At 44.1% G+C, this 16,131-nt stretch overlaps 1 protein-coding gene across 3 annotated transcripts in view; it reads left to right on the forward strand.

Annotated features, from left to right (window-relative positions):
• LOC126191543 (uncharacterized) overlaps positions 1-16,131 on the forward strand; it is a 513,913-nt gene that overhangs the window by 15,396 nt on the left and 482,386 nt on the right. Inside the window, exons 2-3 of one of the 3 annotated variants that reach the window (XM_049932448.1) lie at positions 3,896-4,039; positions 4,158-6,401. The exons of 1 other annotated variant lie outside the window; for it this stretch is intronic. In XM_049932448.1, coding sequence (XP_049788405.1) covers positions 3,896-4,039; positions 4,158-4,372 — 359 coding nt within the window. In that variant the 3' untranslated portion in view covers positions 4,373-6,401. Of the gene's footprint in view, positions 1-3,895; positions 4,040-4,157; positions 6,402-16,131 lie in introns of those variants that run through there. One more of the 3 variants, XR_007538368.1, reaches the window with a different exon arrangement.

Below are 16,131 nucleotides of genomic sequence, written 5' to 3' on the forward strand. Positions count from 1 at the left end.
GTGGGGTGGCACCTGCTTACTGGCGAAGGCAGAGATGTCGAAATTTTACTGTCTGAATTCGACCTCTGTTTCTTAAATACTGGGGCCGCCACACATTTCAGTGTGGCTAATTGATTTATCAGTTTGCAGCCCAGGACTTCTTCCATCTATCCATTGGAGAGCACATTATGACCTGTATGGTAGTGACCACTTCCCCATCTTCCTGTCAGTCCCCGGCGTCAGGCCCACAGACGCCTGCTCAGATGGGCTTTAAACAAGGTGGACTGAGAAACTCGCACCTCTGCTGTCATCACTGAATCTCCCCCACACGGAAACATAGATGTGATGATTGAGCAGGTGACTACAACAAACCTTTCTGCTGCAAAAAACTCGATCCATTGTTCTTTAGGGTCCCCCTGGCGAAAGGCAGTCCCTTGGTGGTCGCCGGAAGTCGTTGAAGCAATTAAGGAGCGTCAGAGATCTCTACAGCGGCGTAAGCGGCATCCTTCCCTGGACACCTCATAGCCTTTAAACGACTCCATGCCCGTGTTCCCCAACTTATCAAACGATGGAAGCCGGAGTGTTGGGAGAGAGACGTCTCGACCATTGGGTGTCATAAGTCACCTTCCCGAGTCTGGGCAAAGATCAAACGTGTTTTCGGGTACCAGACCCCAACAGGTGTTCCCAGTGTTACCATATATGTCGTGTCACCTACTGTGCCCTTGCACATTGCCCTTGCACATTGCCCTGACATAGTTCCTGGGCCTGATCGGATCCACAGCCAGATGATTAAACATCTGTCATCTGACTACAAGCGACATAGCCTCATCATCTTCAACCGAATCTGGTGCGATGGCGTGTTTCCATTGCTATGGCAGGAGAGCACCATCATTCTGGTGCTCAAACCTGGTAAAAGCCCGCTTGATGTGGATAGCTATCGTCCCATTAGCCTCACCAACATTGTTTGTAAGCTGCTGGAACGTATGGTGTGTTGGCAGTTGGGTTGGGTCCTGGAGTCGTGGCTTACTGGCTCCATGTCAGGTTGGCTTCCGCCAGGGTCGCTCTACCACTGATAATCTTGTGTCCCTCGAGTCAGCCATCCAGACAGCCTTTTCCAGATGCCGACACCTGGTTGCCATCTTTTTTCATTTGTGAAAAGTGTATGTGGGGTTCCGGGGCCCACTCCCGATTTTTATCCAAAATTTCCTGTCACTTTGTACTTTCCATGTCCAAGTTGGTGCCTCCCATAGCTCCCTGTATTCAGCAGAATGGAGTCCTGCAGGGCTCCATATTAGTGTGTGTCTATTTTTAGTAGCCATTAACGGTCTAGCAGCAGCTTTCAGGCCCTCCATCTCTCCTTGTCTTCATGCAGACGACTTCTGCAACTTCGCCTTTGTCCACAGAGGCCATATTGAACAGCATTCCTTCCTGGATGATTGCAATGTATTCACTGCAGAGCTGGTGGGCATATCTCGTGCACTTCAGTACATCTGTTCATGCCTCGAGGAATCGTTTCTTCTGTGTACTGACTTCTTGAGCAGCCTATAAGCTATCGACCAGTGCTACTTTTGCCGTCCTTTGGTGGCGTCCATCCGGGAGTCCAACTATGCCCTGGACCAGTCCGTCGTTCAGTGGTGTTTGTGTGGCCACCAGGACACATCGGAATTCCAGACAGTGAACTTGCTGACAGGCTACACGGAAACCGCTTCTAGAGATGGGCATCTCTGAACCTGGCTTGTGTTATGACTTATGCTGCAGGGTTTTTTCGGCTTTGGGAGATGGAATGGCATAACAGTATGCTCAGTAAACTATGAGTGTGTGGAAGTCTTCCATGCAAGCCTCTCACAGGGACTCAGTTGTCCTCTGCCGGCTCCACATTGGCCACACTTGGGCGACCCGTGGTTACCTCCTGCGCCGTGAAGACCCCCTCTTTTAAGCCAATCTTAGGCATGATAATACACACCCAAGGATGGACCGCACTGCTGCCTTGGTGTCTTCAGAGGCCCAAAGTGATTTTAAGATTGAGACAGTACACGAAAAATTGCACCCCAATTTGGTTTTTACAACTTTGTTTTCATCTATTTTAAGTATGTGCCATTGTTTATCGTTATTTATACAGATGGATCCCAGCAGAGGAATGCACTCGGTTGTTGTGCGGTTTTCCCTTATAGGGTTTTTAAAGTTCGTCTTCCAGAACAATTTACAAGTTATGATGTGGAGTTATATGGCATTCTGATGGTACTGGAGAGGGTTCACAGACATCACCGTACGAGTTCTCTTGTCTGTTCCGACACTCTTAGTATGCTGCAGGCACTTCACCAAATGTATCCAGTAGACCCGTGGATTCGGCTCATCCATGACTCCTTATGGCAGCTCCAAAGCCGTGGCAAGGTAGTGATCTTTTGCTGGGTACCTGGCTACATTGGGATACAGGGTAACAACATGGCTGACAAAGCTGCCCAAGATGGCCACATACATTGTATTCATCATGAGGTCTAAGTGGTCTAGTACATACTGCCACCATCAATGTACCATCCCATTGCACGCCATTATCTCATTCTCTGACAGATGCATCATGCATCAATGGGAGACTGAATGGTTGCAGGTGACGGACAACAAACTGCAGTTGCTCAAATCGACCACAAAGGCTTGGCGAACTTCGTCAGCCTCGCTGCTGGAAGGTTTTGTTTACCACACTGCGCATCAGGCATAGTCCTTTGACATGTGGCTTCCTCCACCGGCGGGAGGATCCACCATTCTGTGAAGTTTGTGGCATGTCGCTTTCAGTTCAGCATATTGTGGCTATGTGTGTCCTGTATACGGATACTAGGGCAGCCCTCAGTCTCACTGGAGATATGCCCACCGTCCTCACAGATAGATACCGATACCAGTGTTACAGGAATAGTGAAATGTTGTGAATGGTCAGGCCTCATCCCTAAAGTGGTGGGGAAAGGTGGCAGACTTTAATACATTATAAACTACTCCACATGTGGGTACAGCCATCGTCCCCACCCATGAGATTTGCACGTTGACTTTTTGTCAGCGCAATGGTGATGTCGAGCGTCCCCTCAACCCTAATAATCATCATCATCCATCTTTAACGATCATGATGTCGACAGGACTTTAAACCCTTAACATGGACACCGAGTGAGGTGACACAGTGGTTAGCATACTGGACTTGCATTCGGGAGGACGACAGTTCAATCCCACGTCCGGCCATACTGATTTAGCTTTTGGCAGTAAAGAAAGGTCACTTGGGCTATCTCTACTAGGGGGGATTGGACTACCTAAGTCACCTCTTCCTATGAACTGGAGGGGGGAAAGGACCCGAACTGAAGTCTTTATTTCATGCAGTACAGCCATCCAGTGTGTGTGCTCACCACAAGCTCCAGATTCCAACTGACTTAGTACACAGCACCACCACCAGAGGGCACTGTCATCTGTTCCGTCACATAATCCAAGATGGCTGCCATGATGTCAGCTGATGACACAAGTACCATTATCCAAGATGGCTGCAAACAGTTGGATCACCACGAGGTCCGGCCCTAGTATACAGTACCACCACCAGAGAGTGCCGCTGTGACGTCAGCTGATGATGTGACTACTGTTATTCAAGGTGGCGGCATACATTGTGTTCACCACATAGCCTAGTGCCCAGTAGTCACCAGAGGGCGCTGTCGCCCATGACGTCATCTGACAATGCGAGTACCGTTACCCAAGATGGCCGCATACACTGTATTCACCATGAGGTCTAAGTGGTCTAGTACATACTGCCACCATCAGAGCACGTGATCGTTCATTCTGTGACGTAACCCAAGATGGTGGGTGAAATGGTGGGAACTAATAGGAGCACTTAATCTGGTCACATGCTAGACTTCAGCCAATAGGATGGTAGTATCTGGTGATGTCATTGTAGGAGACATAGGTGAGGCGCAGCAGCTCTGGGGCCTCAGTCTTGTTCAGTCAATTAGCAGCATCAGAAGAAGAAGAAGAAAAACAATGAGGCATCAACAGCAGTCGCACCACAGCACAGTCATGCAGAACAGGATTAAATGGAAAGGTAAGTATCCCATATTACATCATTCTCTCTGCTTAGCCTTAGCATTATTGTAATTATTATTATTCAAAGTTTTCACATCTTGGTCCATATCTAATGCTTCCTCGTCTTTGTTAAATAGGGTCGAGGGCCAACATGCCAAGCTCTGTGGCCACATCCAGGCCTGTAGCCACCTCGGCTGCCATCTCATCGAGACCTGCAGCAACAGCCTCGAGTGTGTCTGAACCAGTAGGGGCCACGTGGGATCCGGTAGCGCACGTGGCACACTTGATGGAGCAGGACAAGGAGTTCCTGTTGTCCATCCCAGTCATTGATTTGTGTGATAAGGACAACTGATCTGCACCCGACACATCGAATGCTGTCGCTGGTAGTGTTAAACAACAAGATGGAGGTCAGTACTGGTCACCAACATATGGCCCATCCTGGCAGAACGTTTCTGTGATAGTGCAACCACGGAGTGCAGATACTGTGGATAAGAAGGCGTCGAGTTCACCTACACTTTTGACCTCCACATGCAATTTAACTCCCAGTGGGTCAAAACGTGTGAACGTTGCTATAGAAGAGCGTCATGTCTGGGGGTTGCATGTGAGAATGGAGATTGAAAATGTATCCAAATGTGTTAAAGTGCCAGTTTCTGAGTTCGACTGGGATGAAATATTTCGTGCATAGAGCTACATCAATCAGCAGATGACTACAGAGTATTATCCAACTCGTTCTCCCCAGACATTTGCCTTACTGGTGTGACACTTTCTATTACAACAGTGTATGATGACTGTGCATTATGTGTGAAATTGGGTAGCAACTGTGTTTATCTAAGACTGTGTTTATCTAAGACATGCCTCAGTAAATAAATGTCGTGTGACTAGGGCCTCTTGTCGGGTAGACCGTTCGCCGGGTGCAAGTCTCTCGATTTGACGCCACTTTGAAGGCTTGTGTGTCGATGGGGATGAAATGATGATTAGGACGACACAACACCCAATCCCTGAGTGAAGAAAATCTCCGACCCAGCCAGGAATCGAACCTCAGCCCTTAGGATTGACATTCTGTCGCACTGACCTCTCAGGTACCGGGTGGCACACATGCTTCAGATATGAAGTTATACAATCTGGACACTGCCATTCGTCTTGCACAGGACAGACTGAACCATTGGCTGCCAGCATAGACTCTGCATGCAGTGATGTTGTAAACTCCCTACATATGCGTAGTATACATGTTGACAATCTTAAACAACACCTTTGTTCGCAAATGCATGCTAAACCTAAAGAGAATCAGATTAAATTGTGTGTGTGTGTGTGTGTGTGTGTGTGTGTGTGTGTGTGTGTGTGTGAAAAACCTGAGTAACCTGAGTATTGTGAGTCATCGGGATAACGGAAGCGTTCGATTCCACCCGTCTGCTTTGACCAGTGACGTTACCAATATGGCGGAAATGACCATTCACAACAACTCCCATACTGCTCCTATGATGTCATCACATAAACATAACAAACACGAAAATAGATCGAAAAACCACCAAACAGACATTCCTCCAAAAATATAATGAAACAAATGGGATAAGTGGGGGAAATTGGAGGTTTTTGGGTGTGGACAAACTAAATATAAACACACACCACAACACCAAACGACAAAAAACACTAAAATAACAAGACCCCACAACCTTCCCAAATTCCACTACACACAAAAATCACCCGGAATCGATCACTTCCCTTGACCTATATAGGTCAACAGTAACATCCAAGCTGCTCGGGATTAGCCGAGCGCTCTAAGGCGCTCCAGTCATGGACTGTGCGGCTGGTCCTGGCAGAGGTTCGAGTCCTCCCTCGGGCATGGGTGTGTGTGTTCGTCCTTAGGATAATTAAGGTTAAGTTGTATGTAAGCTTAGGGTCTGATGATCTTAGCAGTTAAGTCCCATAAGATTTCACACACATTTGAACAGTAACAACCGATATCACACCATAAATCTCAAAACTTTCACCACCACCACACTTAATCCTACCACAAAAAAAGCACCTAGAAAATCAAAATTGGAATTGACACTTTCCTTGACCTGTTACCCTTACGACATCTCCACATATAGCTGTCCCTGGTCCAAGACGCCGTAACTTCAGTAAGCCTCATTTCTGAACAACACACTGAACACTTCATGACTTCAGCCAACAGGCAGAATAGCTGAAGAAATTTTATTAGAGACAACACACTGTCCCCCATCACCACTGACAACCGAAAACTGTTGATCTTGTCAGTCATATCCATACCTACCAAAGACATAAACAAGTAATTTACCAAAATTCACACACGACGAACAGAAAACAACTACACTAATGTCGACATAGCAAAACCAAAATCATTATCTCTCTGAAAAATATACCGCTGAAAGCACAGTCACCACCGTTACCACACACGTGCAATGCTACCATGCAAATAAACCCCATACACCATATAACATGCTACCCATAACACACCACCAGAGATCACCACTGATCACATCAAAATGACACCTACAAACACGCCACTCTCACAAACTAAACTCCGCGCCATCGTGACGTCACACACAACAGCCTTACATCACGGGCCAATGCCAATGGGTGGAATCGGACGCTTCCATTGACCCGAGTCGTCTATTTGCTTTAGTGAGATACGCGCTGAATTTATCGCTTGTCAAAAAAGTTTATTTGGTAAATACTGTACAGGTGTGAAGAAGAAGATAAATACAGATTGTAATGATATTATTGTAATACTCCACCCCATGTATGATATTTAAATAAATAATTTATGTATATATAATCTCAAACCGTGTTTGTGTTTTATTTCATACCTCTCTCACTATAATCAAAGTATTACAATTATTAATTTTTTCAGTGCTATATGAGTTAGTGAGATGATCATTGATGAAGTTACTCTTCATGGGTAAAATATATAGCTGTATTCTCTGTGTAGTCAATATAGCTCAGTCGGTTAAGTGATGGAACTATAGTGGCTACACATATTATTATCCTTTCAAGTGTATTTTTCTAGATATGCCAACTACTTGTCTGTACCTGGCATAGTTAGTATCATGGCAGGCTGGATGAAACACTCTAGCCACAAGGACTTTGTTATCGGTGACTGGTCCTGTGAAGATGCAAATGAAGACCTGAAGAAGAACGGATTTCTCCTTCCTGATAATATATGAGCCATTATTGTAGGTCCATCCAATTGTGGGAAGACTAATGTCCTCATGACTCTGCTAACACATGTAGATGGGGTTCAATTTGAACATGTTTGTGTATTCTCAAAAACAGTTTCAACCCAAGTGTCAGCTGTTGCATGAGATATTGTGCAGTGTAAATGGTGTTAGATATATGACATTCAGTGAAAGTGATGATATCCCTCCGCCTGAAAAAGCAAAGCCAAATACTGTCTTCATACTTGACAATGTTGCTGTGGAAAACCAAGATCAAATTCCCAAATATTTCTCTTTCGTCTGTCATATGGGTGCTGATGTGTTTTATCTAAGTCAAACATGTTTCAGAATCGCCAAACAGTTGGTTAGGGATAACGCAAACCTCATTATAGCCTTCAAACAAGACAACTGGAATTTAAAACACATTTACCAGGCACATGTCGGAATGGACATGTTGTTCAATGATTTTGTAAAGGTATGTGCACATTGCTGGAATCATTCACAGTATGGGTTTCTCGTTATCGATAAAACAAGAAAACTGAATGATGGTGGGTACAGGCGAAACTTTCAAGAGTTTTTGCAAATATAGCACAGTAAGAGAGGTTGGTACATCAGTCTATGCTACACCATGGACAAATTTGCGCGTATGTCTCCCTCTCAACCCAAGAGTATGGGTGTACACAGACAGAACATTCGCCTGTACATGGATGTGATAATTAGGCTATTGGGCATAAAGTTGCAGATATGCCCAGGGAACTAGAGACGTTTTACCAGACTCTTCTGTGAATGGTGAATACATTAAATGGGCTAGTTAATCAAGCCAGTAAGAAAGTAACGTACTTAAATGAAAAGGTCAAGGCTATTGAGGGGAAAATAGATTTAGACTTCCTTGTTGTTGAGAAGGGCGATCAGGATCATAGTAAGAGGAGGAAGAAAATGACTGGATATATAAAGCCTCACGCTGCAGAGATGTCTGATTAGTATACACAGAGATGTTGATGAAGCAGAAATTGATTCAGGCGCATAAAGCAGTTCGTGAGAAATTGCAGTTGCGGTTGCCAAGGTTAGGGCATACGGATACACAGCAAACATTAAGCGAGACCTTTAAGCCGGTTACTGAATGTCTCCAACAGCTCTCAGCAAAAATAAAAACACACGATAACAAAGGTGTTGCCATTGATGAATTCATTATTCATCACACCCCCGGTCAGAAAGATAGAACATTCGGCGTTAGCAGGGGAAGACCGTACATGTAGGGTACACATCCTATAACTTTAACTGTTGACACAATACAGATTGGTGATAGGTAGTTTGAGAGAACACCCAGCTTAATGAATCTTATTTTCCTAAGACCTACCAAGAAACCTATAAATTATTCAGTTAATGATAGGGAAACATACCGTGAAACACTGCACAAGACTGGTGTATGCAAGAACACAAAAAGCCTGAGCAACAAAAAATATAAAACCAATACGTGAAGGCGAAAACAACAACAGCAGCAGCGGTGATGGTATTGACATTGAGCATAAAGCAGTGAACAATCGAATCCCGCAGTATATATATTACGACGACTCCAACGTACTAATAGATCTACTACGGCTGCTCATGACATCAGCTGTTGCAGGTAATACAGCTCATTCGAATGAGGTTTCTCGATAATCTCCGAGCTTCGAGAGAGAGGTATCATCGAATAAGTATGGAGACAGTAGTTCGAGAACTGCACAAACCTGCGCGAAAAACATACCCTTGCCCGCATGTTATGATTAAAGGTTTGGATGACTTTTGGCAAGCTGATCTTGTAGATATGAGGGAATATTCACATGAGAATAATGGATTCAAATATATTTTAATGGTTATTGATACATACTCTAAATTTTCCTGGGCATTACCTGTCAAAACAAAAACGGGTCGAAATGTCACTGATGTTTATGAGCGCTTGCTACAGACAGGGAGGAATCGATGCACAGACAACCTCCAAACCGATCACAGTGGAGAGTTCTACAGTAGCTGTTACAAGACAGTGATGCAGCGGTACGGAATACATGACTACTCAACATTCACTCACTTGAAGGCAAGTATCGTGGAGCATCTGAACAGAACAATAAAAGGTCGAATGTGGATGCATTTTAACCTATGTGGCTCCTGCAAATGGATGGATATCCGCCCAGAAATAATTGCTTAGTATAATCGAACCAAACATAGCATAATAAAAATGAGACAATCGATGTTCGTGATAATGGACTCATGGATACAGTGTACTGTCGCCTTAAGATGCTGAATCCACGTAAACAAAAATTTAATGTAGGTGATTTGGTGCAAATATCTCAAAACACAAAACGGCATTTGAGAAATAATACCTACCGATCTGGTGAATTGAGATATTTAGTTTCAAAGGTGCAAGGAACAAATCCTAGAACTTATATATTGAAGTATAGTAAAGGTGAAGAAATTGCAGGCTGCTTCTACACTGAGGAGTTGCAGAAAATCTCAGAACTGAATGTTTTTTCCTGTGGAGAAAGTCATGAGATAGGGAAATAAAGCATTAGTCAAATGGCTTGGTTTTCCTGCTACACAAAACAGCTAGATTGACGCCGACGACTTGCTATATTATGGGCATGCATAATCCACAACCACCACAGTAGCATAACATGCATGCTAGGACACGCATTAGAGGAGGTGGTGGTATTCTAGACAAACTACCAGTGGAATTACACATCCCTGGGTATAACTACTGTGGACCTGGGACAAAGCTTCAGAAACGCTTGGCGCGAGGTGATAAGGGGGTTAATCTGCTCAACGAAGTGTGTATGGAACACGACATTGCATACATTGCAAACAAAGAGCTATCAAGTCGTCACATTGCAGATAGGATCTTAAATGATGAGGCTAAGGCGATACGGAGAAGAAAGGATGTTGGTATAGGTCAATGCATCGCAGCATTTGCAGTTCATAAAAACCACGTGTGGAAAAATCAATTTGGGTTTAGGAGTGATGAATTTCAAGCGAGTTATGAATGCTGGGCGTTGTGCACTAAACAAAAAGAAGAAGAAGGGCGGGAAGTAGGGCTGTTTGAAGAACTGTATCCTGACAGCGATGTATGCAGCTAAAAACGAACTGAAACAGAAAGATGCAGGAAGAAGTAGAGGGTCGTTTAAAGCACCTCGAGTTCTACCAATACCCAAGACATCCAGTGGGTTTATTCCATTTCTAATCGCAGCCATCTCTGCGGTCTTGGTGTTAGGTTCCCTTGCTGGTGGTGCTGCAGCTATTGCTCAAACGGTCAAGAACGTGCAAAACTCCCAAGCACATTTAGAAGAGGCAAGAAGACAACAGCATGATGGAAGCCGCAACCATTCGAAAAGGACTATACTTGAAACCATACAGGAAAGGGCTTGGCCTATTCATAAATAAAAAAAGCCCATTAGCCATCCTACCAGATCGACCAATCACTAATACAGATCATCTCAAGTTTGTTAGAGATAAATTGAAGATCCCAAGATTCCATAGTGTGTTTATGAGGGATACATTACTGAAGACAATTTGAAAAACTGGTGAATGCGGTATTGTGAATTTGGATGTTGCTGGAGGCCCTGGCACCCACTGGGTGTTATATGTTATGAAAAATGCAGATACCATCTATTATTTCTACTCATTTGGTGACCTGCAACCACCAGAAGAATTACAACGATACTTCACTCACAGAAGATGAGACGTGTGCTCTACAATTATCGACGCTATCAGGACTTTAATACCCACTTCTGTGGACATCTATGCATCATGTTTCTCTTGACATTCACAAAGAAGAAAAAGCAGCATGCTATATAAGGATGAGGTTTAAACATTCATTCATCAGTTGAGGTTCAGGTGCAACGTCATACACTTTGATGTTAAAAGAACGATCATCTTTATTACGTGTGAATTACTTCCCACCAATTGATTTGAGCTTTAGTGAATGGAGTATTGCATTGATTGGACTGGAGAAGTACAACAGCATCCCAGATATCACTGAGGCTAACAGTAAACTTCATCTGGATATTAATGGTGAAAAAGATATTGTGGAAATACACTCCTGGAAATGGAAAAAAGAACACATTGACACCGGTGTGTCAGACCCACCATACTTGCTCCGGGCACTGCGAGAGGGCTGTACAAGCAATGATCACACACACGGCACAGCAAGCACACCAGGAACTGCGGTGTTGGCCGTCGAATGGCGCTAGCTGCGCAGCATTTGTGCACCGCTCCCGTCAGTGTCAGCCAGTTTGCCGTGGCATACGGAGCTCCATCGCAGTCTTTAACACTGATAGCATGCCGCGACAGCGTGGACGTGAACCGTATGTGCAGTTGACGGACTTTGAGCGAGGGCGTATAGTGGGCATGCGGGAGGCCGGGTGGACGTACCGCCGAATTGCTCAACACGTGGGGCGTGAGGTCTCCACAGTACATCGATGTTGTCGCCAGTGGTCGGCGGAAGGTGCACGTGCCCGTCGACCTGGGACCGGACCGCAGCGACGCACGGATGCACGCCAAGACCGTAGGATCCTACGCAGTGCCGTAGGGGACCGCACCGCCACTTCCCAGCAAATTAGCGACACTGTTGCTCCTGGGGTATCAGCGAGGACCATTCGCAACCGTCTCCATGAAGCTGGGCTATGGTCCCGCACACCGTTAGGCCGTCTTCCGCTCACACCCCAACATCGTGCAGCCCGCCTCCAGTGGTGTCGCGACAGGCATGAATGGAGGGACGAATGGAGACGTGTCGTCTTCAGCGATGAGAGTCGCTTCTGCCTTGGTGTCAATGATGGTCGTATGCGTGTTTGGCGCCGTGCAGGTGAGCGCCACAATCAGGACTGCATACGACCGAGGCACACAGGGCCAACACCCGGCATCATGGTGTGGGGAGCGATCTCCTACACTGGCCGTACACCACTGGTGATCGTCGAGGGGACACTGAATAGTGCACGGTACATCCAAACCGTCATCGAACCCATCGTTCTACCGTTCCTAGACCGGCAAGGGAACTTGCTGTTCCAACAGGACAATGCACGTCCGCATGTATCCCGTGCCACCCAACATGCTCTAGAAGGTGTAAGTCAACTACCCTGGCCAGCAAGATCTCCGGATCTGTCCCCATTGAGCATGTTTGGGACTGGATGAAGCGTCGTCTCACGCGGTCTGCACGTCCAGCACGAACGCTGGTCCAACTGAGGCGCCAGGTGGAAATTGCGTGGCAAGCCGTTCCACAGGACTACATCCAGCATCTCTACGATCGTCTCCATGGGAGAATAGCAGCCTGCATTGCTGCGAAAGGGGGATATACACTGTACTAGTGCCGACATTGTGCATGCTCTGTTGCCTGTGTCTATGTGCCTGTGGTTCTGTCAGTGTGATCATGTGATGTATCTGACCCCAGGAATGTGTCAATAAAGTTTCCCCTTCCTGGGACAATGAATTCACGGTGTTCTTATTTCAATTTCCAGGAGTGTAGAACCGGGTGCATACGATATCGATGATTTAAATGAAGTCTTAAAACAGTCTGCAAAAGGTGCAAACATCAGTGCACTTAAATCTGAAATAAGGACTGTAAATGCAGCAATTGACGTTAACCAGAAAGGTTCAATAGGGCGCCTGCTGGGGTTCACAAAAGAGCAGGTTTTGAAGAAGGATCCAAGTAAATTGTACAAGTCAAATGAGACAGTGGACGTAATCCCTGTCAGCACGATCCATGTCGAGTGTAACATTGCAACAAACTCCTATCTCAACGCTAGTCTGATTCACACTATTTACAGATTCTTCCTGTCAATTGCAACAGGGTGTAAGACTGTTGAGACCCTTGCCAGTGCAATATACCTTCCAGTGACAGATCAGGCATTGGACTATTTGGAGCTGCGTATTGTGGACCAGAATAATCAACTTGTCGACTTTCGTGGTGAGGAAATCACGGTATAAAACAAGTGTACACAATCCACAGCATCGCACTTCGCTACTGAACAGGTAAATGATAACACATGCGAACTACGAGTTTCTTAAATCAGTTGGCCTGAAGCCATGCAGTGTCGTCCTCATTCAATATAACCATTCCAGTAGAGTATGATGAAACAATTATATGTCAGGAATACTTCTCTCATAAGCGTTATGCTTCAACCACATTTAACAAGAACGATGAAATCAGGATTGACATCCAGCACCAAGACGCACTCACGCTTCCATGCAAGAGTTTCATAGATCTAGGGGGGTCATTCAAGAAAACCGATGGCAGCGACACACAACACCTTAGCATTCCTGTTCCAAGAGAAACTTTATGAACTCAGTGGATCTGAGATCGAACATATATGCAATGACGGCATAACATCAACCTTAAAACGTATGTCTCGGCATCACCAGCAGATTTGCATAGTTTAGAAAATGCAGGATGCTTCATAGACGATCCAGAGGCTAGAACGGTTGCAAAGGACAAGCAATTTACAGGCTGCACCTCTAAAAATGCTTATGGGGTACTTTGAGGACATGAGACAGCTTATAATGAACGCTAAACATGAACTCCTTCTTGTACGGAGTGTGACGGACAATAACTCGTACGTTCAAGGAGCTCAATAGGAGAATATGATCACAATCAGCAAGATAATATGGAAATTGCCTCACACCAGTGTATCAGACGACGAGCATTTGAAGCTTTTAAAAGTCCTGAATTGAGGTACTCTTCTGTCACTGAAATTTCGCTCCTGGAAGATTTTAGAGTACCCAGTGTTACCGACTGCGAGCAGACAAACATGGGCTATTAAAACCTCCAGCCATCTAGAGACACCTAGATTCATCTTACTTGTGTTTCAGACTGATAGAATGGTAATATAGCAAATGATTCCACCGTGTTCGACAACTGCAAATTAACTAATGCCAAAATCTACCTCAATTCAGAATTCTACTCATATGACAAGGGAATAAAAATGTATACAGTCTAGCATATGACATGTATGCAAGGTTTCGCCCTTCTTACTATGAAATTGCTAAAGGAGAGGGAGGAGAGTGTCTACTCAGTCCACGTAAGTTCAAAGAGCTTTCACTGATCATCACAATAGACTGCTCAAAACAGAACGAGATAAAGTCTGGACCTATAGATGAGCGAATTTGAATCATCGACAAATTTCCCAAAACACACTGCTCTGTATGTTCCTGTGCTACATGACCGTGTGATCAGCTACTGCCCTCTCAAAGGTGTTGTGTAACGAGCTGTATAAATGAATAGGTGCTGCACCGTACCTAGAGCATTTCACAATGACAAGTCATGCTGTGAACATCATTGCAGATGCTCAGGGTTTCTATGATGGTGAGCGTAGACAGTTCATATTTAAAGTTGTTGCATTTGTAGTGTACACACAACATGCTGGAATAATAGAGACATTCTCATCAAACATTGCATCACCTAGATCTTTCAAGCTTGTGAGGTATGCTAAGACAAGGAAGAGTGAAAAGTAGTTAACACATTTCTACCATGGAGTTCATTGGAATGATCCTGGCATACCCTATAAACATATGGTGACTGTGCTTGAATTATTCGATCTCATGGACATCGTCGTCTACGTGAATAGGAAGGACAAGATCTCACGGATGCGTCGAATCTTTAAATTTGCTTCTATTCAAGACCTGGAATTCTACGGTTGTCCTTCTATCCATAGGCTCAAGAACATGTATGAAAAAAATGCTGTTGTATCTGCCTATGAAAATGTAAAATTACTTTTAAGTTCGATGAGAAATAAATAATTTGTCTTCCCTAACAATTATTGTATACTTTTTTTCTTTTTGACACCTACGTCCTTAGCAAGTAAGTTTATCCTTGATACTACACCTGCCTCCATCTATACATGCATTCCACTGGAACTGTCTAACCCACTTACCACTTGTCATGTGGGGAGTAGCGCTACCTGTCCTATTAATAGGTGTACTTTCACATTCAACGCCCCTCGCCTGCAGGGAAGTCTCTGAAAATGTTTGTGTTAAAGGTGCTACGTCATGTAGCCATGTGTGCAATGCAGATGTTACTGCAGAATGTACACAGATATATTTTAGCAAAAACATAATGATTAGGGTTTTTTAAAATACGAACTGTGATGTAGGGTAACGAATTTTTTTCCTTTATTGATTTCAATTTAGTTCTTGAGTTTACAATTTAGTTACTGATGAGTTCTTGAGATGCATTTCAGTTCAATGCAGTGATACTCTTAACTTATTATTATTACTAGAATCCAACATATGTTGGAGATTCCTCTAAGGGAATGTCGGTTATAGAGCCATACTTAAAACTAAAGCAGAGGTATTGACTAACTTACTTACATGCTAAGTACTATTACTAATGAAATTCCACCCAAACAGACTATATTGAACCGAGCTGCTCTGTGGATTAACGTTCTCCTACTTAACTAGATGGCTCTAAATTTTTTTTTGTTTTGAAGTAGACATTTTCCGTGAAATAATTAATTAATTGAGTGGCTCCAGCTTAACGAGACAAGTTATATACCTGTGTGTGTGTGTGTGTGTGTGTGTGTGTGTGTGTGTGTGTTTGAAATATACATTTATCATTGAAATACTTTAATCATCAACATTTAATTGGATGTTTCCAACTTAACTGAGCAGCTCTAAATATTTTTTGAACTAGATGGCGCTAGACATTTTCCACCACAGACAGCTGAAATACTTTTATTAAAGTAATTGGGTGGCTCTAAAGCATAAAACACAAACAGCTGTACTAGAGAAAAAAAATTATTTGAATGGAAATAAAACTACTTTACTGAATGCTTAGTGGCAGGTGAAAAACTTGAAAGCTATTCCATTTAAAAGAAATATGCACATGGTGCATAGGTATATTTACAGCATAGAAATACGTTGTTTATCAACAAATATATGGATATGTAATTTTTTTCTATTTTTCAATATTTTCTTT

Source organism: Schistocerca cancellata, chromosome 6 (assembly GCF_023864275.1).
Source record: "Schistocerca cancellata isolate TAMUIC-IGC-003103 chromosome 6, iqSchCanc2.1, whole genome shotgun sequence".
In the NCBI taxonomy this organism is placed as follows: domain Eukaryota; kingdom Metazoa; phylum Arthropoda; class Insecta; order Orthoptera; family Acrididae; genus Schistocerca; species Schistocerca cancellata.